The sequence below is a fragment of the Trematomus bernacchii genome, unplaced genomic scaffold (assembly GCF_902827165.1).
Source record: "Trematomus bernacchii unplaced genomic scaffold, fTreBer1.1, whole genome shotgun sequence".
Classification (NCBI taxonomy): Eukaryota; Metazoa; Chordata; class Actinopteri; order Perciformes; family Nototheniidae; genus Trematomus; species Trematomus bernacchii.
In genome coordinates this window covers 7,746,936-7,770,903 of record NW_022987547.1, presented here as the reverse complement: position 1 = coordinate 7,770,903, position 23,968 = coordinate 7,746,936, and the positions used below count along the sequence as shown (strand labels likewise).

At 40.7% G+C, this 23,968-nt stretch overlaps 2 protein-coding genes across 10 annotated transcripts in view; one reads left to right on the top strand and one right to left on the bottom strand.

Annotated features, from left to right (window-relative positions):
• Positions 1 to 17,859, top strand: part of arhgap24 (Rho GTPase activating protein 24) — a 65,332-nt gene extending 47,473 nt beyond the window's left edge. For 3 of the 5 annotated variants that reach the window (XM_034123381.1, XM_034123383.1, XM_034123382.1), the window contains 7 exons: positions 4,690 to 4,812; positions 9,585 to 9,792; positions 13,872 to 14,004; positions 14,868 to 14,941; positions 15,030 to 15,151; positions 15,271 to 16,444; positions 16,948 to 17,212. In XM_034123381.1, the coding sequence (XP_033979272.1) occupies positions 4,690 to 4,812; positions 9,585 to 9,792; positions 13,872 to 14,004; positions 14,868 to 14,941; positions 15,030 to 15,151; positions 15,271 to 16,444; positions 16,948 to 17,212 (2,099 nt within the window). Of the gene's footprint in view, positions 1 to 2,104; positions 2,388 to 4,689; positions 4,813 to 9,584; positions 9,793 to 13,871; positions 14,005 to 14,867; positions 14,942 to 15,029; positions 15,152 to 15,270; positions 16,445 to 16,947 lie in introns of those variants that run through there. The other 2 variants (XM_034123384.1, XM_034123380.1) reach the window with 2 other exon arrangements.
• Positions 17,860 to 19,689: 1,830 nt separating this feature from the next.
• mapk10 (mitogen-activated protein kinase 10) overlaps positions 19,690 to 23,968 on the bottom strand; it is a 33,124-nt gene continuing 28,845 nt past the window's right edge. For 4 of the 5 annotated variants that reach the window (XM_034123386.1, XM_034123387.1, XM_034123389.1 and 1 more), the window contains exon 14: positions 19,690 to 23,419. In XM_034123386.1, the coding sequence (XP_033979277.1) occupies positions 23,277 to 23,419 (143 nt within the window). In that variant the 3' untranslated portion in view covers positions 19,690 to 23,276. Of the gene's footprint in view, positions 23,425 to 23,968 lie in introns of all 5 variants that reach the window. The other variant, XM_034123391.1, reaches the window with a different exon arrangement.

The window sequence follows — 23,968 nt, the reverse complement described above, 5'->3', positions numbered from 1 at the left end:
GCGTTACTCCGATGCGTTTTGCCGTATTTGTCCTAGAGACTAATCATTGATTGGTTTCTATTTGTCTGAAGTCAGGAGACAATGCAGCAGGAGTTATCTGGGAATGCTGTGTGTTTGTGCTAAGGCTCAACATGTGTCTCCAAACAATTAGCTCTTGTGCTGTGAAATAGTTTAATTGCATTTGGCCAAAAAAAGCTCCCATAGAAAATAACTATCCATCAGTTCCTGGAGCAGTTTATAGCACCTATGTCATTCACAAACCGATGACTCAATCATTGCAGCTGCTCATTTGAGTCAGTTTTTCCAATGAACTCATTTGTTTAATCAATTTAGCTCTCATTAAACAGTCAATTAAACTTCCTGGACATACACACAAAGGGAGCCAGAGTTACATTGTTTCGACTTGTGTTGTTATCTTTTGTAAAGTAGTAATCAGAAGTAAATCTAGATAAGGGTTGTTATTCATGTCATCTGTCTCAAACAGCCTGAAAATGGATGCCTATCTGCTGCTTCTGATACTTGTCTGTTTCATAGGAAGTAATAAGCAAACTTGCTAGGATAAGTATTATACTGATATTATAGATAGATAGATAGATAAGTACTTTATTGATCCCAATTTGGGAAATGTTTGCATTGCAGCAGCATAAAAAACAAGGCAACGTACATAACAGAAATTAAGACAGTAGACATAAACAATCTAAAATATTTCTGAAGTAGAAATAAAATAGCATTTAAAAAGTAAAAAAATATACATGTGGAAATACACATTTCCAGTAACAAAATATAATGCAGGATATGATAGTTAAGGTTACTGGGCTACAGAGGTAGCAAACATTGTTCCTCAGTCATAAAGAGTCAGGAAACAGCGCTCTCATAGTGTTTAAAGGTTTCATCCAGGATGTTGTCCATATGCTAAGCAAGTTTGACATTGCTCCTGTCTTTATAAACAATGCAGCCAATTCAGCCACTGTGGAAGAAGGTTGAGCATCACCAGGAAATGGCAGTGGGAACAGGAGTGTGCTGTAATAGCCGTGGTATGCTGTATAATCCTGTTGCATGCTTGTTTAATAGCTTCACAACCGTTGTTTCCAAAAGGAAGTACTGTCCCACCATGCAAGTAATGGAAACAGAAAGGGCTGATTGATTTTAAATGTGGACAAAAGTACTCTCAGGGGAACCAGGAAATCACAATTACTTTGCATCACAATCAATGCAAATGTGACTGAGAAACTTTTGGGTGCCAAATTGGCAAGTGTGACAAATTGGCAAGTGTGACAAATTGGTGTCACTGTGGATCCAGATCCACTTCACTGGTCAATAAATTAACATCAAACTGTTGACCTTTTAACTAAATGTGACGCTAATAGAAAGCAGGGCAAGGCTTTTAACCATTTTCTCGTAATTCTAGCCAAAACTTTCTATTTACAGGATAGTGACAGTAGTTTTTCCTGCAAAAAAAGCCTGCACCTGCCATTAAAGGGTAACCTAAGATGTCAGTTGTAGCTAAATAGACAAAAGTCTCCCTTAATTATATCGTTCCTCTTTGTCTCAAGGACACAATATGCCAGCCATGTGTCATTGTTATAATTTTCTATTATTTAATTATTGCCGTTTAGCTACTAAAGTGTAAATATACTTTTGAAATGTTCATAATCCAGCAATGTTTTAACAATACAGCCGTGAACATTAGCACATTTCTTCTGAACAAATTTAATTTACATTTTTATTTGTTACCTAGCAAAGGGTGATAATTTAGTTTATTCACAAGCTGCAAGAGCCTCTAGTGGCTATTCGGTAAACTGCAGTTTTTGGCACAGGTTACTGAAGAAGTTTACAATAATGCACCAATGACCCATGTTAAAGTTATCAGTGACCTACCTAATTATTTACTTTAAATTATGTATTTGTTTACTATATCATTTTGCAATTATTTATGTGTGAGCTATTTGTAAAGATGTATATTTTCAATAGGGACATGGGGGTTGGGACTAACTTGGTTTCGAGTCCACCCTTAAAAAAGCTTTGCCCGCCCCTGCTGGTCACTGTCTTAACAAACAGTGGACACACGGACAGATCGATATTCTCTTCCTGTCTCCGTCTCTGCATTTAAATCCATTATTTTACCAGCCAATGTGGCCACTTTGTTACTCGGAGTTCTCCTGGTTAATACTCTTTAACGTGAAGCTTGTTTGACGTATTTTGGAGCGACGGAGCTCTTCCACCGGCGGAACAACTCACATGTGCGCAGAGAGCTGCACATTCACCGGCTGAGCAGTGCATCGTTCCGCTTTGTTGACAAGTGGCTTCAGTGGAAATCTGTTGCATGTCGCAGGTTGAGGAAGCTAAAGATGAAATAACATCGTGGATGTGAATCCTGCGCTTAAGAGGTGAGCAGAAGCTGCCTCTTTGTTTATGTTGAAGTGATGAATGGACGAACAGCAAAATAGCTCGAATACAAATGCTGTTTTGCGAGACTAGAGATTAGGGTTAGATTGACAAAGTTAATCGTGTGTCCGCCTGCTCCATGCGAGGTGTTAATAATGGCAGTCAGGAGCTGGTAGTGACTGATCACTGGATCAGAGGGCACTATGCTAAAATTAAGACGAACGACTTGTTGCCTGGACACGGATCATAATACAGGTAAAAACCTCAAAATGTGTGTTTAGAGTTTGACTTTGCAAGCTTTAGTTAGGTAGCTCTACTGTTACTTCAGTCACAATATGGAGGGATTATGCATTTATTTTACTTACTGCAATGATATTTGGACACCATACAATCATCATTAATCTGCTTTTTACTATATTGTTTAAACTGTGACTTTTCAAACCTGATTCTAACAAGAACAGAACATGTCATAAATCGTTTGTTTAGCCTACTACCCAAAAATATATCCCACATTTAAAATTTGATCATTTTGTGTGAATTAGTTAATAGTTGTAAAAGCGTAGACATGCATACCACACATTTTACTGTACAGACACCATCAATTCTACTTTTACTGATTATTTTCATTACTGATCAATCTGCAGAACATTTCACAGTTAATTGTATACAACTGTATTCAACAAATACTATCAATGCTTTTTACAATGCTATGCAATGGATATTAGCAGCAAATCCTTACATTTGAAACCTGGAACCAGACATTTGTCATTTATGTTGATCAGCTAATCAATAATTGACTACTCGTACATTGATTTATTTTGGCAGTCGGAAAATGCTGAGAATGAGCAATAACAGTAATGTTTAGGTAAAGTATTAGATATTAAAGTACAATGGCTCTTCGTCTTCAACTCTTCTTAATTCTCACATTGGCTGTGTTTTATAAAGTGGGTAAAGATTGCAGATGGAGAATGCCACACAGAGAAAACACTGGCATCTGCTGCCTGCTAATGAGATCTCACTAAGACTGACAGGGAGCATCTGTATCACTGTCAAAGTTTGTCTCCAAATATAGCTGTCCGACTAATCCAGATCAAAATAAATTTGAGTCTATTTTTTTCGGTTCTTCGAAACTGGTTTACATATGGAACTGTTGTCAGAGTGAATTCCTTAAGCCCACACCTGCAAACGTGTTCATTTATGAAAGTGAGTGACATTGATAATAATAACCTGATATTGGGATGGGGAATGAGAACTGCTTTTGGGGAAAGAATACATTGTTGAATCCATTAGAACATCTCTCATTCTGATGTTATGAACCTCACTATTAAAACTTGAACTAATGACTCGTTTGGTTCTTTTTGAAAAACAGTTTACATTTTTGCTTCATTTCAAGTCATTAGGACTCCTTATTGGTAATCTGTCATGTTATGTTTAGAGAGTCCATAAATATCTTTTATATGCAACGCTCAGCTCTCATCCTGGAATACAATCGATGGATCAGGATCCCTAGTGGTCAAAGTCATGCATAATTCAACTGTTGTGTGACACCCCATTTGTCTCTTAATAGCGCATCTCTTCCGAGAATAGAGCAGGTGCATCAGTGTGAAATGCCACGAGTCGTTTGTTTGCGTGTTTAATCTCAATAAAGATAAGTTCAGCACTACAAATGTTGTCTGTTGTCGTAGTAAATGGCTGCAGCCAGATTTGTCATGTGAAACAGGTCCAGACCCTCGGCTTCAGCCTGTTGGTATCACATGACAGTAGAGTGCTCCTGGCCATTATCCACGAGTCGAATCAGGATAGCTGAGCCTGGCTCTAATGGAACATACACGTCTGCCCAGGGATATAAACATTTCTTTTGATTTATCGCTGCAGCACAGTCGAGAAGGAGTGTGTGTGTTTCCAGAATTGAGACACCTTATGACTGAATTATTGTATCATCCATGAACATTTGAAGTAAGTGATGTGTGGGTTACCAAGAGGTCATACAAGAGTCACCTTCCCTATATACTGTACATGTCTTGTCCTTTGGATGTTTCAGCTTCACTGTGCAGTGTGATGTATGTCCGAGTTTGACCCTGAAAGGATTTTCCCCCCCTGTATCTGCTGAAGGAGGAAAGCTTCTTCTTACATCTGAGTTTGATGATTTTGTGCCATCACATTTAGTGTTAGTGCCAGTATGCAACATGAAGCTTCCAACGCTGAGAATGGACTTCTCAGTGAAGATCTTGTGTATATTAGTTCAACTGGCTACAATCTACAGGAGAATCTAATCGTCTATATTTCTGTGTTTTGTTTGAACAGGGGGAGACAGAGAGCGGATGACAGCCAACCATGAGACCTACCTTCTTATGGCCAGCACCCAGAATGACATGGAGGATTGGGTGAAGACGATCCGCAGGGTCATCTGGGCTCCTTTTGGCGGAGGTCAGTAAACAAACAACCACTGTTGTTATTAGCTGCATAACATCTTAATGTTAACAAGAAACAGTTTGGTCTTCTTTGGGATGACTTGCAGAGTTTACAAAAGACAATCTTATGGGGCATTTCCACCATGGCGCGGAGTGCGGTTTAAGCGTGCCGTGTCGTGCCGGGCCCGTTTTTGGTTGCGCTTCCACTAGGCCTAGTTCCGGCCCGGGGGTACTTTTTCACCTCTTTTCTGGCCCGACAAAATCGTGGTTCTATCGGGGCCAACAAACAGGGCTGAGTCGGGCTGAGTTTGCTAAACTAGAGAGAGAATCGCTGGCAAGGAGGCTACAACTACAACAAGATGAACATATTTGACCGTGATTTAATTGTAATACACGTTTCAAAATGATGCCGAAGTAACAACATACTGATACCGGTTAGTAAAAACCATGAATTAATGCTTTGGCAAGTTTGCAGACAGACGGCAGGCGAAAAACCTTTTAAAATGCGTGTTTTCTAAATGGAGATTGGCTAAGCTAACTCAATATATGCTCCGACCGTCCACACTCACAACAACGGCCTATACAGACATAAATAAAGCAGCGACTGTACTCGCCATGACACAGGCAGTCTGTGGTGTGTACTTGTTTAACTTTTGTCTAGTTTCTGAACATATATAAGGAGCTGTGAGCTCTGAGTGCTAACAGCTAACGGCTGTGTTGTTTTTCTGGGGTTCTCATTGAAGATGACGTCACGGCTCCGCCTACACTGCGTTACTATAGTAACTACCCCAGTTCCTAAACTGTAATGGAAGCGCAGCATGAAGTGAGCCGGCCCTAACAAGGCCCAACGTGGCCTAGCAGTACCGAGCGAGGCCGAGGCCGACCGTGTGGTGGAAATGCGCCAATAGTGTTAACCGTGTGGTTACATCCCACTGATAAAAAAAACGTCCATTATATTGAAACATCCATTATCATTGAGGACTGAAAGAATGAGTTGCATTGTGCACAATGATAATAATGTTACTGTAGTTGGTGCATGGTAGAGTTGGGACTTACCAGTCATTTCCAGGTACAATACCACATGTATTTTCACAACTGAAACTAGATGTGATTACACAATACAGGTTTAGCTGTTTTATGAAGATTACTTGTATCAGTTGACCACAATTTTACCAGTATTTTATATCCTAACTTTTGAAGACTTTATCTCCAAAGTTTGACAACATGGCATGTTTACAAAGACTGGAGGTTGCAACATATGCTTCCTCCTTCCCTCCTCAGTGTTTCGTTCAGTGTCCTTCCGCGTTTCTTACTACAACTACACTACTTTAGTTTAAACAGCCCTTAACACACAGGCTTTTTCATGCATCTAATTAGCACGTCAATATGTTTTTCAGAACTGTTATCAACCTGAATACTTCCACAAAGAACACTTATATAATGCAGCAAAAATGAACATAATCTCTTATTAGAACAAATGCATAAAGGCTTCAACCAATGACATTTTGCAGAATGGTTTTTGTTGAGCCTATATCTTAAATGAAATGAAAAATAAATATTTATGAGAATTATAATAAAACAAGACAATGACTTTCGAAATAAAACCCTGAAACAGATAATATTTGCAGGCAAGTATTTTGCATTTGAAATTGGTTTATTCATCACGCACATACTTTGTAAAGGCTTTTAGTCCTAAGAAAATGTGCTGCGCTATATTTGTGCTGCTTGAATCTCTTCTCACACGTTTGTGTCATCATCGTGCAAGTTTTGTTTTTCTCTTCCTATCGCGCTTGTTCGTGCTAAATAACAATGGTTGTTAAAATCAATTACATGCATCAAATAAGCCAACAAACAATGGCGATGTAATAATCAAAAAGTGCACAGTAACTCAAAGCTGAAGTGCATGATGTTGTAATCGTTCTCATGACGTTTTCCCTGGGATCAGTGTGATGATTACAGAGTGTCCTGCTGCGCCGCTACAGCTTGTTATTGACTTTGCTGGCAGACATTGGTCTACATTGTGTACGAGCGGGGCACAAGTGCGGCGTTTGAGACCGGACGGGCAGTTCAGGCCGCTCTCTGTGTGTCACAGTGAATGGACGAGCCTGAGCTGGCCCCTCTGTTTTCAGTGCAGGCAGTTTGATGTCTATTGCAGTTGACTGCTCTTCAAAAGGACGAGCCATTTGTCAAAGATGCCACAAGAAAGGTGGCGGAGCCGGCTTTCACACATATACACACACGGCTCACACACAAACGCACACATATTCCAGGCTTTTACATTTTGCAGTAGCAGCAGAGACTGAGCTGAGCCCTGATTGGCTGTTATAGTGTGATTAAAACTTTTGATCAGAGAGTGACAGATAGAGAGGGAGACTGTTTGACCCACAGAGGAGCTCGGAGCTGTCATGTTGTGCCCAACACTTGCTATGATGTGGAATTAATTACTGGCCAGCAGTTTGACAAGAGGCAGTTTGAAGTTCGATGATTGAGAAATGTGCAGCTGTGGTCTCTCCATCTGGATCTTTGGAGAATTGTTCCATGGTAATTACCAATTCTTCATATGTAAAGATTTAGCATTTTTAATTTGAGCTGTTGTTGTTGTTGTTGGATTCCTGCTATGTAGTAAATTGAAATGTTAAACTGTAAAAAGTACAAATTGAATATTTCCACCCATGTAGTTTACATGGGAGAGTTTTCTAGACAGTTTCATTTGTTGGTTTGGACTAAAGTGGTTAAAGCAGACCACCACCTCCAAATATTACATTTCCTTTTCTTTGACATTTGAAGGCACTGTTTTCAACCTTAATTACAGTTAATACCACAGTTTAATGTGATGTTTGTCCGCCTTCTACTTGTGGGTTAGAGTTCTCATTTAGTGTATGACTTGCTCGATTTGGGGCCGTTTTGTTTCACTGTTTATATGTAACATTCAGAAAAGTCATCAAGGCGTTAAAATCAGGTTCATATCTCCTATTTGAGGAACATTCATCTACCACACCACATCACAGAACAGGAATCAAGGACAATGAAGAGAAGACGATAAGCACTGGAAATGGAAAAATTGGACCGTGTTGGGTCTGGACCTCTTTCCCCTTCCGTGTGTGTGTGTGTGAGGATATGAGTGTGTGTGTGTGTGTGCAGCCGGTGTAGCTGACAGAACCTGAGAGTGCTGAAGGAACCTGCTGAGTGTTAGCAGAGTCGAGGTGTTGCTCTTGTGTTAAGACTTTTTCTAGATGTGGTACGAGCCAGCAAACATAAACACATGCACACACTCTTCATAAGCCGGTCCACACACACAGCTACATGTGACCCAGGGAAAACATTCCTAGACTCATGACCAGAACGTCTGGTGGGATGAACTCTTTAACATCCCTTTTCTCATTTGTTCTCTGTTGCTCTTTTTATTACATGAGGATATTCACTGTCCTTTACTCTGGTGGAGCTTGACTTATCCATCTTTCACTTTGATTCAGCTAATATTTGGAACACGGATACACAGCTTTCATTATATTTTGGGAATTTCTTGTGACTGTTTCGTTCATATTTGGGTTTTTGTGAGGATTGAAGTGGAAAAGTCCCTGAGGAAAAGAAAAGAGCACAAGACTTCTCTGTTGATTTCTGAGCTGCTTATTTTCAAATGAAAGATCATTTTAATCAACATTTTCTGAGACATGGATATGAAGACGGTTTGACTGACCTAGCAAACTGATGCAGCGCTTTTATTTCAGAACAGTTTTTGTTTTGCTTTATGTCAAAGCTGCAAAAACCGAGGCTGGTTTTTGTAAAATGCTAGACTGCAGACACTTTAAATTCTGCGCCTCGGGTGTGTTATCTTATCACAAATTTATTAATAGGCATTTCTTCCGGAAGCTAACAAGTTGTGTCCTTTTCAAGAGGGGTGAGTATGACAACATACCATAATATTGATAGTGGTAAAACAGCTTGCGTAAAATCTATGGCGTTATGTACCAATACTCCTGTTCAAAACACTCATTTAAGCTACAATTTCACCAACCAACACCAGTTGATTTAAAGCTTTGTGTTGTCAATGCACAAGGGTTCTGTTAAGCTCTGTTACTGTATACTACCTTGTTGTACAGCGTGTATGCATGAGTGTGAGTAGCCTCTGTCTGTCTCTGGAGACCGGAAAAGTATGCAGATCCAAATCTCTCAGGAAGGCTGCCTTAATCCCCTCTTGTGTTGCATCCACATGAGACGGCTGCAAATGGAAGTCAGTCTCTTTTTACGCCGACTGCCTCAGACAAAAGGCGAGAGGTGCTCAGCAGGAAGTTAGAGATTTGATCATCAGACTAAGGCTTTGTGGGTGTACATATTTTTTGCTCGGACTGTCTAGCTGGCCTTATCTGACTTTTTCTTCAATTGATTTAACTGCTCTCTTTGATGTGCCTTAAGCTGCAGATGCTAGGCTAATGTTTTTTTTCTTTGAAAAAGGCTACTTTCACTTCAAAAGAGAAAGTGAATTAGTGCAGGATATTAAACAGTATTAATATTTCAAAGGCTATACTATAATTCTAGTAATTTCAGAATCATACTCTGTAGCTGCTAAGAGTTTCTGTCACAAATTGAAACAAATTGTAAGCATCTGTGATACAAGAAAGATATCATAAAACCCTGGAAACACTGGAGTTGTTTGATATTTATATCGCTTTGAAATAAAAGCATGCTGATTATGTCCACACAAGCATCAAAGAACAATGACCCAATACTGATTTTGTGAAGCATTAATCAATCTCTTACAATCATTAAAACTTTGGTCTTGTGTTTCAGGGATTTTCGGTCAGAAGTTGGAGGAAACTGTGCGCTATGAGCGCCGGTTTGGGAATAAGCTGGCCCCTATGCTGGTGGAGCAGTGTGTGGATTTCATCCGGCAGTGGGGCCTGAGGGAGGAGGGCCTGTTCAGGCTGCCCGGACAGGCCAACCTGGTCAAAGAGCTGCAGGACGCCTTCGACTGTGGAGAAAAACCTTCTTTTGATTGGTGAGTGTACGGGCTGCTTGGATTTCCTCAGTGCATTTGAATGGGAAGCTGATATGTTCAAGTTCTGCACCTCTGGAAACACACAGGTGCGACTGTTAGCCTGAATTCCTTTGGACATTTTATGGAAACCAAAGGTGTTTTCAATACTGTTTTTCCATCAGAAAAATCTATACTTTTTGAGGGATGCCTTATAACACACAAAGAAAATTGGGAAGATTCAGAAAATTACTCTGACCACCATTTTAAACAAGTTTCCTCACCTTCATCCTTTCTCAACAGGAGATAAGTAAAATACATTTTATGTAACTTTACACATACATACAGAAAATACATATTTTAACAAATATTGGTCTATACTCACCCTTTTGAACACAGTACCTGCTGCGATATACTAGCAGATGGTGACACAATTTGATGAATTCTTCTATTCCTCCATTTATTGTGTTCTTTCTCATCTCCAGGTCGCCTTTTTCGATGCTGAATTGTTAAACACAGCATTACAAGGCATTGACCTAATGTCTGTCACTTTGATGTCAGTGCAGGAAAACACGATGTAATTAATCAGGTTAACAGCTGATGCTTTTCACTCAGTTGCATTGCACTGATGCTATGCTGTTAGCTGACAAACACCTGACACAGAGCCAGTCTCTAATGGTATTAGGCGTAGGCTCCACGGGGACGAAAACGGGTTGAATCCGCATATTTCTCATGCGTATAGCCCTCTAAGCTCGACGACGCCGTAAGGGAAACGTAGAAACAGACCCCGCAAACGACAACGGGTCCAAAGGTGGATAGATCTGGGAACGGAGCGCTCTGGGGGGTCCAACGGGGCCGTGGGGTCGCCTATACGGTCATCCGTTTCATAGCCCCGCCTCTCCCCACCTCTGCTGCTCACCCCCGCAAAAGTACACTGCACACTGAATTCAGATTATTTATCTTTATCTCGATATGAACATAAACGCGAGTGAAGTCTAATCTGACAGGACGGAGACACGCAGCTCCTCCGGCTGTGAAGCAGCGGGAGCAAAACACACACTTCAAGTCAGATCACCACCCTTAGCTATTTTAATTACCTCTCAAACTACCTAAACTAGTTATAAATATGTTTATTTTTACTGTCGGGTTTACTTACTGGATCAGCTGCTGCATGAGGAAGCATGAAGATTTAAACTTTAACACACATTGACCGGCGAAAAACTCTGCGCGGTTCCCTCGGCCCCCACCCATGGATGTGCCCCCACCGCGGAGAATAAACAGAAGTGCAGCCATGACAACCATTCTTCTTCGCTGCTTTTGTGGAGGAAGTTGCTGCTTTTGTGGAGGAAGTTACAGCGCCACGTACAGGTTCGGCATATGTACTGCAGCTTTTCCAGCGGTTGGATGTAAACGGAGCCGTCTCGTGGAGCTTGACACAATCCGGTGTATATTGCGTGTGGGCGGAAGGTTTTTTGCGGTTGCATTTGCGTTACTCCGATGCGTTTTGCCGTATGCGTTCCCATGGAGCTGGGGCCTTAGTTTCACCTGTGCTTCCCCTGCCATGACAAAAAAAAGGTTATGATTTATTTTTACAAGGAGGTAGATATTTTCTCAGTAAATGCTAAACAATCATTTTGATTAAATTCAGTTAGTCTGCAGTCAAATCTTGAATATATATTTTATTTTAAGTCTACAGGTGCATAAGCAATAAGAACCGACACTGAGCAAATGGAGGCACTGAATACATTATACAACTAAAGACCCTTTGTCCACCCCCACAAGGGTTTTCACTTGATTAGACCTCTCCTCCAGGCTGTGTGGGTGCTTGATTGACACCTCTCTCGCCCTCTTGGTTTTTGCCCTGTCACACCAGCATTTCAAACAGATGAATTAAATTAAGTCTTTACAAAATAAGCAGAGCTATAAACTTAATGACATAGGGAATACTCTGAACCATGCATGCAGCAGTAGGTGATTTAGAAAATATGTTTCAGGTTTGTATAGCTTTGTCGTTCAAAATATATTTGCCAATAAGGGAAACTGTTTGTGTATTTGACTGTTGACTGTCAAAGTACTTCACAATACATCTTTTTTGGACAGAGGGGAGTTAAATATAGGTGGGTGATAACACATAGCAAAGGATAGCTTAGTCCTCAAAGGTAAATGCTGTCAAGATAGGTTGGGATATTATTTAAAAAATGTTTCACTCTCATCCACTGGTTGCTTAAATTCCCCTGAAATAAATAAATGTTGTTAAATACTAGTCCTTCCCATAGTTTTAAATGACGGTATGACCAGATGTTAAGGGTCAATTTGCACCTTTATCATTATTGAAGTGAATTAACATTTGAATTATGCGGTCACGTTTGAAAATGAATTGAGATTAGTCAAGATGTTAAGGGCGATAATTTCAATTGTGAACTCAATTTTCAAAATAACGTATACAGACCCTCCACAATGTGCCTTCATACTATGCGTTGTGTTGCTGTCCTGCGAGACGGAGCTGTTTTTTTAATGTGACAACCTTCATCCATAAGTCAGGATGACAGAGAAATGCTCTGCTCCTCTTCCTCTTTCACTCCCACCATCTAGTCTACCAACCATACATAAAATCTGGATAGGAGTGACATGAACCCAGGCCTACATACATCAATATCTGAGCACTTCCTAGAAACACAGGCCACAAAATCACCATCATGTCAGCTGCACCATGACACATCTCCGCCTCCTACATCTTTACAGGGTTCTTACGGTCATTAGAAACCTGGAAAAGTCATGGAAATTCAAAAAGCTAATTCCAGGCCCTGGAAAAGTTATGGAAAACAATATTTTTCCCAAAGTTTTTGGAAAAGTCATGGAAATGTAACTAAAGTTGCATCAAATATAATTTATATTTGATCTAATTGCCGAAATAGTAATACTATAATGATAATAAATACTGTATCGTATAGTAATGAAACGTAAATTAGCATTTAACTGACGAGGTATTTTGCTGGTGAGAGATTTTAGTTGCTTTAGCGTGTAGAAGCTAGTAAGCCTACTATTTGATTTGTTTTAGATAGGCACAACATGTTTCATATGCAGACCTTATTTTCCTGTACCGCTGAGAAAGAGTAATATTTTTGGTCATGGAAAATTAGGTAAAGGTCATGGAAAAGTCATTGAAAATCATTGGTGAAAAAGTGTATGAACCCTGTCTTTAACACAAATCATGTCGTGCAGGGGCAACACCTCCGCCCTCCTCCGTCTCCACACACGTCTGATTTTAGTTTTCTTAACCGTCCCTCACCTTGTGATTCCCTCGTTAGCTCTGATACCCTCCTGCTCACCTCCGAAATCCTCTTGCATTCTGGCAGATCTTTTAGTTCTCTGTGTTGCCTACGTTGTTACCGGTCTGTCTTTCTGTTGCCTATGTTCTGGTTTCTTTCCTGTGTTTGCCTGATTCTCCTACAACAAAAATCTTTAGTGAGGCTTAAATAACCACAGATTTTTGTGGCATTTCGATCAAGCATTAAAGCAAGAGTTTAATTGATACACCCAGATAATCTTTTATGACAGAGAGATAAATATGAAATATCAATAACACTCATGACTGCATTTCTTTATCTGCACTGTGCACTTCGTCTTAAACTCTTAAAATATTCACCAATTTTAACACTTATAAATAGACCCCATTGTTCTGAATTATTATGAATAAATCGGTATATATGGTTTTATACATATTTTACATAAGATTTCTTGTATCTCCACATTGACTTTTGTTGTATAATGCAACATTTCCTCAATCCAACATTTGCTGCAATTCCCCCAAAGTTAATTAATGTTGTCACATACTAGTGCTTACCACAGTTTTAATGTCTCTATAATTATATATACTGTATTTCTATTCTTAAATGGGTGTACAGTAACTGTAATGTAATGCCATTTTTCCCCCGGGGATCAATTAAGAATGCTTGATTCTGAAACACAACACTACAGACAGCTGCCTTTAAGATTTCCCAGCAGTCCTCTTGCTGCAGGAGTATTCATGAGGATTTCTGTTTGCCTCCACGCCATGTACCAATAATCATTTCTCTATATCTGTCTGTGATGTTCCTGTGCAGTAACACGGATGTGCACACAGTGGCCTCTCTCCTGAAGCTGTACCTCAGAGAGCTGCCGGAGCCCGTCGTCCCCTTCAACAAGTTCGACGACTTCCTGGCCTCCGCAAAGCTCCTCAGCAAAGATGATGAAATGGTAAGAAAGAGAGCTTGATTGGTTTCTTCCTACCTGTACCTTGCTTATACTGCACATCCACAGAAGTGAGCACTAAAAAACTCTAACATAAATCATCCAAAGTGCTGCGCTGTGGGATTAAAGCTGGTCTCTAAACAGGATTTCTCTCACACTTTAAAGATAATGCTTCACAGCAGGGGGCGAGTCTTTGGGTTCCTCACAGTCTCTTAATCCTCCTCCTCCTCCTCCTCCTCTCATTTACACTAGAGCCCAAGTTTGTGCATTTGTGTGCATGTGCTTGGATCAAGTTACACCTCAAGCCTAGATTAGTGCTGCCATGCCTATGAAACTTCCAAGGACTTTGAACAGTGAGGAGAATTCACAATAACAGAAAAGGTTACCAGTTTGTCATTGGATTGCAGCAGGTTTTGGTTGTTTGTAATCCTGTGAGCTCATTGCAGATTAGAACATTTACAAATCAGAATAGTGTTTGATGATTTGTCTTATTTGAAAACATTTCTGCATTTTGAAAATCAAAAATCCACCACACATGGGTTAGCATAGTAGCTCTCATAAAGAGGAACAATATTAACTCTGATTATAAAATAAAACATACCTTTGTAAGCATTCCCCAGAAGGTGATCGGAATAATTTCATACTAATTGTTTTTAGATTACTAATAATGGATTTTATTACCATTTGTTTTGTTCTCTGAAAATTCAAAGCATTGCTTTAATCAAAATCAATCGCTGAGAGAAACGTTGGTCCTCTAAACATTTTCATATTAAATATCGTAGAATATATTTTAATTATTTTTCACTGATTTGTTGTGTTGTCTATTCAGTCTGTTGGTGTGATTTAAAAAGTATTTGCATCATCTGCAGGGTATGAAGGAGTTGAGAAAGCTTGTGGAAGATCTACCTCGGGTAAACTACAACCTTCTGAAGTACATCTGCAGGTAATAAATTATTTTTAAATTATATTTAAGTAAAATCATGATAAATATTCAACGGGGAAATGTTTATTCAAATGTGTTGTTTTGCCAGATTTCTAGATGAAGTCCAGTCGTATTCAGGGGTGAATAAAATGAGCGTCCAAAACTTGGCCACAGTCTTCGGGCCAAATATCTTGAGGCCGAAGGTCGAGGATCCAGTCGCTATTATGGAAGGTCAGTATTCTGGCTCGTCATGTGTGCGTGTCTTGCATGCTGACATTATTTTAACATTAAGAGTAATTATATGCACATTTCAAAAGGAAAGATACTGATTTCAGGTCTCATCTTTTCAGGTACTGTTCTGGTCCAGCAGCTCATGGCCGTTCTGATTGGCCGCCAAGACGTGCTGTTCCCCCTGGAAGAGGACAGCCCCACGGCCCTCGAGCTTGTCAACAACAACAACATCGAGCTGCCACGTGGACAAGCCACCACGACTACCTCCGCCATCGCTACGGTGACCCAGAACGCCGAGAACAACAACACACAGGTGGTGCGGCAGTGTGTTTGGGAAGCACCCGCATCTCCGTCGCACCGCCAGCACGTGGACAACAACGTCTCCCCGCGATCGGCCAGCCCTCGTAGCGGTGTCATCGGACGCTTTGACATCACCCGCAGTCCACCAATGACGGTTAAAAAGAACCCAGCTTTCAGTAAGGGCAGCGGGATCGTAACAAACGGCTCCTTCAGCTCCTCGCCCTCTTCAGACCCCAGTCAGGAGAAGAGCCAGACTCTAACAGGAGGCGGGAGTTTACCGGTGCGCCGCAGTGGGACGCTCAAAGGCTCCGGCACCAAAATGGGCACCAGTGGCGTGACGAGTGGTGGCAGCACCGGAGGGAACGGGACTGGAGTTGTGCGTATGGGCCTATCCGGCACTGATGCGGGTTTGAACGGCCGCAACGGTCTGTGGGTACCAAACGGCTGCGTCACGTTACGCGACAACAACAAAACCCGAGACGGCACCCAAGTGGATCAAACATCCAATCAGAACCGCCTGTCCACGTACGACAACGTCCAGTTAAACCACCACAACCTGCAGCAGCAGAACCACATCGCCAACACGTGTCTGAACAGCAGCTGCGAGGACAAGCAGAGCGTGGACAGCGCCACCTGGTCCACCTCCTCCTGTGAGATCTCCCTGCCGGACAACTCCACCTCCTGCCGCTCCTCCACCACCACCTGCCCCGAGCAGGACTTCTACGGAGGTCACTACGAGGACATCGATGGAGCGGTGCGAGACACTGAGCCCAAGTCTGGTGGAGGAGGAGAGGGGGAGGGCAGGAACAGCAACAGAGAGGGCAGTGGAGAAGGAGCGGGGGGGAGCAGTCGGGGCACCAGCAGCAGTGATAACAGTGAGGGATACACTGTGGGGAATGGAGCCGGCAGCCACAGTGCTCTGCACAGCCTAGTGGCCAGTCTCAAACAGGAGATGAACAAGCAGAAGACCGAGTACGAAGCCAGGATAAAAAGGTAATGACATTTAGTTTTGTTTGCTTATTTAGTGAAAATTAAACGGTATCCATCGGCTAAGAAGTGTTTTTTCACAAAAACTATAAATAATGACCAGATGTATAAATCTTAAGTACAAGGGATGACACTTTTTCCTATAAAAACTTCAAAGTTTGAGATCTTTTTAAGTTTTATATGGCATGCAACAAATAATGACTTATAAATATGACCTAGATATAGAGAGTAGACAGTACAATATAGAGGAATGTGCACGAAAGATATACAAAACCACAATTGACCATTTGCTAAAATATTGCTGAATACAATTTAAACAAGACTGTATGTGGTGTGATGACCTTAAACAAAACATCATGTAGGAAGTATTGGTACAAAAGATATTCCATTAACCTCCTCAACAATTCCACCGCAATTCATTTAGCATATTGAAAATGCAAATAAAGTGTTTATTTAGTTGTTTAGCCAGTTTAGTAAATGCTGACACTTCTTCCAATGCTTTGTTGCAGCTTGGAGCAGCGTAACGTGGAGCTGGAGACGGAGATGGTGAGCCTCCACGAGGAGCTGGACCAGGAGAGGAAGAAGTACACCATGGCAGAGATCAAGCTGCGCAACGCGGAGCGCGCCAAGGACGACGCCGAGCGGAGGAATACGATGCTGCAGAAAGAGATGGAGCAGTTTTTCTCCACGTTCAGCGACCTCACTGCGACTGGAAACCCCCCAGCAGCCGACCCCCGCCGACCAGATCGTAACAACCCCATCTGGATACAGTGAAGGGAGGCTTATGATGTGATGGGAACAATATGAGTGCTCCAAACAGGATTTGGCTGCTGGTTGTTAAGGGAAAGTTACAATGCAAAGGTTAATGGCATGTTAATTTAAGAAATAAGAGGTGTATGGCTAATGAGAGCCACCTGTATAAATATAGACATCACCTGGAGTGATGCCAGACTGACAATATGTGTAAATACAGTGTTATTTAAACAGCTCCCAGACACTCATCTGACTGAAGAGGATTGAAGGCACACCTATAGTCCATGATGATGCGTTAAAAAGGTTGCGTTTAGCCAACAAACATAAAAACCTTGGACCTGAAAACACAAAAAAGACCATGCAAGAACACCTCTATATTTAAATGTCTTTTAAAAAATCTAACCAAAAACATCTTGTTGTTCCGTGTAATTCTGTATCTGCTCATGTACATAGAGGGAAACGATGCAGAAAAGTGTCATATGTATGTAAAAAGAAATGAAAAAGTAATATTTAAATGTTTATCTGATATTTACGCAAAGTTATCAATGTGCGATATTTTATATTACGTTTTCTCCTTGCACTTACATGTTTGTTTAGTCTCAGCAAGGTGGTACTGAATGTTCTGTCGGTCAATGTGTGTACCAATTAAATTTGGACAATATACTGTATAATATGTGCCTGTGCTTCTGTGCTGTTTATTTACCCCATGACCAAAAAAAAGAGCCTGTTCTGTAAATATTTTATAGATATTCATAGACACTACTTGTTAGTCTGCACTGTGCGTCGACACATATTCACATGTATATGCCACCTATTGAGTTGATACTGATTGAGGAATGTTTTTGTAAAGATACATTTTAAGACTGTACGATGGGTCATTGGCTAAAATCCCAGATTCAAACAAATATCAGTTGTCAAATCTGAATTTCAGTGGAAGAATTCTCTCTGAATACGCTTATAAACAGTTTCTGAGCATACTAGATGCCAGTTTCAACAATATCTTCCTGTACTTTCCATTTTCCAGTTTCAACACCTAAAAACAGGTTTCTCCCTAAACTAGCACAGAATAACAAGCTGCAGAGTCCCGACACAGAGTTGTGTATTTTGTTTATAACTGTGAAAAAAATTGAACTACAGCATCAAGTCTTCTACATGGAGACATGAACAACCTGGTGGCTACTTTCATTAGCAAGCGGTGTGTGCATGATGGTGCATGAGTCCATGCGGGCTGGTGTACAATATGTGAATGTCTGTAAAGTTACTGCATATCGATGAAGTCTTTATGAGTGTATTTATGTAGCTTCAAGCCAAATGTATACACATGATGTGGTTTTGCTGATGGGTACAAAACATCTTGAGCTGGACTTCTGAACAGAAGCTGCTGCTGGCTGCTCTTCCTCTGAAGACCAGGTCTTCTGCTGCTGGTCCACGCAGGACATCTGGAATGTGCACATGGAGGGGAAAAAGTGCCTGAACAACTGAAGGAGGGGAGGGGGGGGAGGAGGCTGTGCTCCTCATTTTGCACCCTCCACCGGGAAGTAAAGGGCTTAAGCCGAGCTGACTGGCACCTCGTTCTGTGACTCCACACAAAGAGCAGATTATGGACGCAGGGCGGGGGGGAGCAGGAGTGGGACAGTGGAATATTTTCATGACATGATACTTGATACACAAAATAAAAAAATACTTAATATGAATAAAAGTGCATTTTCATTTGATTCCTCTTGTTTTTGTCTCAAGGTCTTTCAAAAGGTGTGAGAAGATACAGAATTTGGTTAGTCTCGCATGTAACATGTGAGTGGACATTAGGCCTGGCACCGATGACTGTTTTCCGTCAGGTCAATTATTTTATATACAAATGATAACATTATTCAAAAAAAATAACTGATTAAACCAGCAGTTGTGGATACATTTTCAAGTAGATGTAATGTATTTCGTGTTTTTTTGATAAAACAGTTGGGCAAAGACATTGTTTGAAACCTCAAATATAATAATGTGGTTATGGACAAATATCTTAAGTCTTAAACATAACTAAAGTTGCCCATACAAACTATATCATTTTAATTAAAACTTTGCTTAGGATCTGTTTTGTGTGAATAAAGTGATATACAAACATGTCTACATGGATATATTGTAATAGTACATTGTCTATAGTTGTCTATTATACAACCAGAGAAGGTAAAGTGACCACAGTTTTAAAGATATTTGGAAATCTGACGGTCCTATAGTCTAAATCACCATGTTACTGTGATATGAATGTAATACTTAGGAAAGAGTATTGCCTTTTCTATCATCCTGCACCACCAGGCAGCATGTGTTTGCTCTAGTGTTGAACTGAGAGCCTGAATCTGAATTAGGGTCTGTGTAGGTGGGACTCTGTGTGACTGTGGCACTTTGGATAGATGGTTTCTATGGAGACAAAGGCCAGAAGAAACACTATAGGCTCATAGAGACATTTTGAATTGCAAATCACTGCGGGTAAAAGGAAGAAAGGTACACAGTTTTCCAAGATCAAATATTTTGTTTATTTTCAATCACATACATATACTATTTTTACATACACAGTTCCTTTAAAATGTTGTGTTTACAGTAACAGCTTTCAGTTATTTTTTTTATTTTTCTTTTGCATTTGTTTTGACTTTATTTGAAATGCTATAGCCTGAAGCTTTGAGATCAGCGTGAAACGGATACAATTTCTTTTTTTTTTCAACCTGACAATGTCAAAAGAATGTTTCATTAAAACAGCACGGAGTAAAAGAAACAAGAGAGAAGGAATCGTAAAAGAATTTAAGAACAACGTCACCTGATTCAGATGAGCTTTACAGGGTTTCATCATCGTAGAGTTTCACATTTAAAGATTCCAAACATTTTAGCATCACCCGACCCTTCAGTACCTCCCTGTCTGAGTGCAATAGTGTTTATTGCATTGTTGGATAATTGTTATTTACAATATGACTTGAAAGAAAGAGGTGAAAACTAAAAAGATGGGGGTCACAAGTACTTGGTCCAAAGATTTAATGTTGGCACAGCTGAGTACAAGATGTATTCTACTTTGTGACTAAAATTTGGCAATAATATTAATGGCTGATTGACAGACAGCCATCTTTAGTACAAATAAATGGGGATACATTTGGCTAATCCTGAATCCATTATATATCATTGAAAGCCCCTTGTGACCAGATTTGGAAGCAGGATGGGTGGTTGACATATTTCTAACTTCTAAACTTTGTGACTTAACGTGAATACACACATGAATTACTTCCAAACACACACCAGTACCGACTCTCCATCGACATTCTTTGAAAGCAATCCTCAAAACCCTATTGAACGAAAAAAGTGAAAACGTGAACTGTGAAATAATCCGTCCAGATGTCATATCACATCTCCCATTTCAACCTTACAGACAGTTAGTGTTGAATGCTGGTTAATTTGAAATCACACACACACACACACACACACACACACACACATACATACACACACACACACACACACACACACACACACACACACACACACACACACACACACACACACACACACACACACACACACACACACACACACACACACACACACACACACACACACACACTGATGACAAAGCAGAGCAGCAATGACGTGAGTGAAACAGTTTCTACATTCAGTGTTGACAAACCCAGCTGTTAGAATCAACTCTATTTCAGGCCCAAAAGCACCTTAATATCACAACAGAATTGTCTGGAGGGATGTCTTATAAAAAAGATCACATTCAGAGAAAGAAAGATAAACTATGCTTCAGTATTTGTACAACAGTACTGTGAGTATCTGTGGTGCACAGTAGGAGTCGACTCAAAACACTTTGACCCCTTTGTGAGAGATTATTTTTCAAAACACAAAGACATTTAAAAGTTTCACCCTGTTTTTTGAAAGATTGCCCTGGCCAGACCCTGACAGAAAGCTGAGCTAGCGTTAGCTTATTCTGGAGACGCCGCCCTCAGTCGCCCTGTTAGCTCTGTGAAGGTACCGCAAGTCTGTGTGTGGTTCACTGTACACAAGCCACAGGCAGGAGGAGAGTTAACAAAGTAGCCATTAGAAGTAACCTATATCATTTTGGGGGGGGTGATATTTAGACAGTGACAGGGTCCTTTAGGTGAACAAGAATGGAATTAGACTATCAAATGTTAAGAAGCGTATTAAACCAATACCTGACATGTCCACCTAAACAAGGCCATGACTGGGATTTCACTTTTATTCTAAACTAGTGGACATATGAGCCATTTAATTTCTGAATAACATGGTTATATTCATAAAAGTCAATGGTGTTTTGGTGTTCTAGAAACGTGAAAGCAACCTTAAGTGTCTTAAACTTCATCTTTGTATTCTTTCAGTAACCCGATTGTCAAGAACCAATTCATTATTAAAACAGTTTGAGTAAATGTTGTGTAAAAACTAGCATTAGCATAGCAGCATAAGCCATACAATCTGAAGACATTTCACAGCACGTCACAGTAACTGCTAGAACACAAGGTCAAAGCGCCAACATTTGTCCAAAGAGTTTTTAATTTAAAAAAAGTTTCCACCCAATTTGGTGGTTTAGGGATTAAGATTTTTAAGGCAGAAAAAGAAGAAGCAGAGGAAAAAATACCCCAAATAATATCATTTCTGTACTTGCAATGCTTCATTCCTAAAGGCACTTGCCATATTCAGGTTCCATCTATCTAAAATAAATAAATAAATAAATACATCCTAGAAATAATTAAGAAATAAAGTAGTCAACATAATTGTGTGGTAGCCTCTATCTAGTAGTTGTTTTACTTTAGGTGCAGGGAAATGACTTAACAAAATGATACATTGCTGCAAGGTTAACACTCGACGCCCGCCTTTAAACTACCTACTGTATCATTTGTATCTCTTTCTGTTTCAGACAGTCAAATAAATAGGAATAGTCTCCATGTGGCGACACCACAGTGAAACAGACCAACCTCCAGCGCCCATGAGGGGTTAACTGTACACAATGACATGCATCCCATGGGGGGGTGGAGGGACCAATCATACACTTCCAGGAGAAATAAAAGGTTCATTACTCACAAAGCAGACTTTGTAAACCCCTTATGGGTTATTTCAAGAAGTCTGAACACAATCAAAATAATTTATTCCAGAGTGTACTGACCCTTTAAGTCCCAAACTCAGCCCTGACATTTAATAATGTCTCAATGGCTTGTCTATGGTTAACAAACACACACTTACACACAATCTTACTCACTCTTCCTATCCTGTGACCAGACCCCCCATGTCTGGAGTTAGTTTACATCGTATATAAACAAAAGTCTCTATACAGACTCATTTTAGCATACAGTGAGATTAGCATTGTTTTAAATCTAGTCATGCAGGACTACAGCAATAGGCAGGGGCAACTGAGGTGGAGAGCAGTGATGTGGCAAGGTGCGCTAGTCAGAAAAAAACTCCCAGTGTACTGGCCGTCAGTCCCACTCTGTGTGCCCTTCAGCTGTACAGAATTACATTATTTACAAGTAGCGCAAGGGAGCGCCACTCTGGGTGAGAGCGACTACATATCCCTGCAGAATAACCACATAAAAACACACAAATCAGGCAACCTTACATGGGGGAAGTGTGGGTGGGGATGAGGGCCTTTAGAGGTTAAAATACAGCAGTGTCATTACATAAGGGTTGGATAGGGGGGAAGGGAGAAGGAGAATGTATTGTACAGTAGTGATGAGCAAAATGGCAGCCCACCTTGCCACAATGATTGGAGCATAAATGCTTTGGTAAGGAATCGGGAGACCAGCAGCCAGCCAGTATGCACTTTACAGTCGAAGCATTTTGGTCATTTTGTTTGGATGCCATATAGAAGATATGAGGGGTAATATAAGCAAAGCAACTAGAGGATCATTAACATACTTTGTTTTTGAATGACAATGCACAGGCTTGAGATTTCATCATTTCAGATTCTGTATTTCCATACGTTTTGTTTTTCATATTCATTTTGATCTTTGCTCTTTTTTTGTCGTTGTATTTTCAGTCGGTCATTTCAGTTTGGAGTCCTTCACCTGCGGAAGAACATGGGGTTGCGCAGGCAGGCCGCTAGTCACCTGCAACACCCCAGGGGTCCTGCAGAGGTCTCCAGGCTGCTGTCAGTGTCTGAGGCCAGGGTCTGGTCGGTGGACATGGAGGAGATGTCGTTGATGGAGGAGGAGGGGGGGAGGCTCTCGCTGCTGTTCACGGCTGCACCTGTGCTGAGGGAATCAACGGCAGCAACGGGTTACAACGTAAAAGAGTCCTGGCAAAGACAGGGGCGGAAATACAACTACAGGAGATATTGTGTAAGTGCACGCAGAGAAACGTTTTAGCTGAGATTGAGACACATGAACAACATCTGTGGGACACGACAATCACAGTGTCTATAATGAAGGGGAAAGTGAATCACAGGAAATGTCACCAAAGGCTGCAGCGATTCGGCAATCCAAAACAGTGAGCTTATGATCATTGAAATGGCAGCTAAATAACTACTTATAGATATTGTTAGGATTGTATCTTACATTAGATTGAGTCATCTGTTTTCCTGTTTTATTTTTGAAAATTCCTCAACCCATTTTATATATGTTTCTACTTCGACCTCCCCAGCTGTGTCTTGTCCTTGTGATTGGTCTCGCATGTATTTAAATTCATGTTTCTGTTTGGTGTTGTCAGATCCAGCTCTTTTTATTCCTGGACAACTTGCAATAAAGAATTCTGAGGTTTCATTAAGGACTCTTAGTTCAGTCACTTCAGATGCTATTC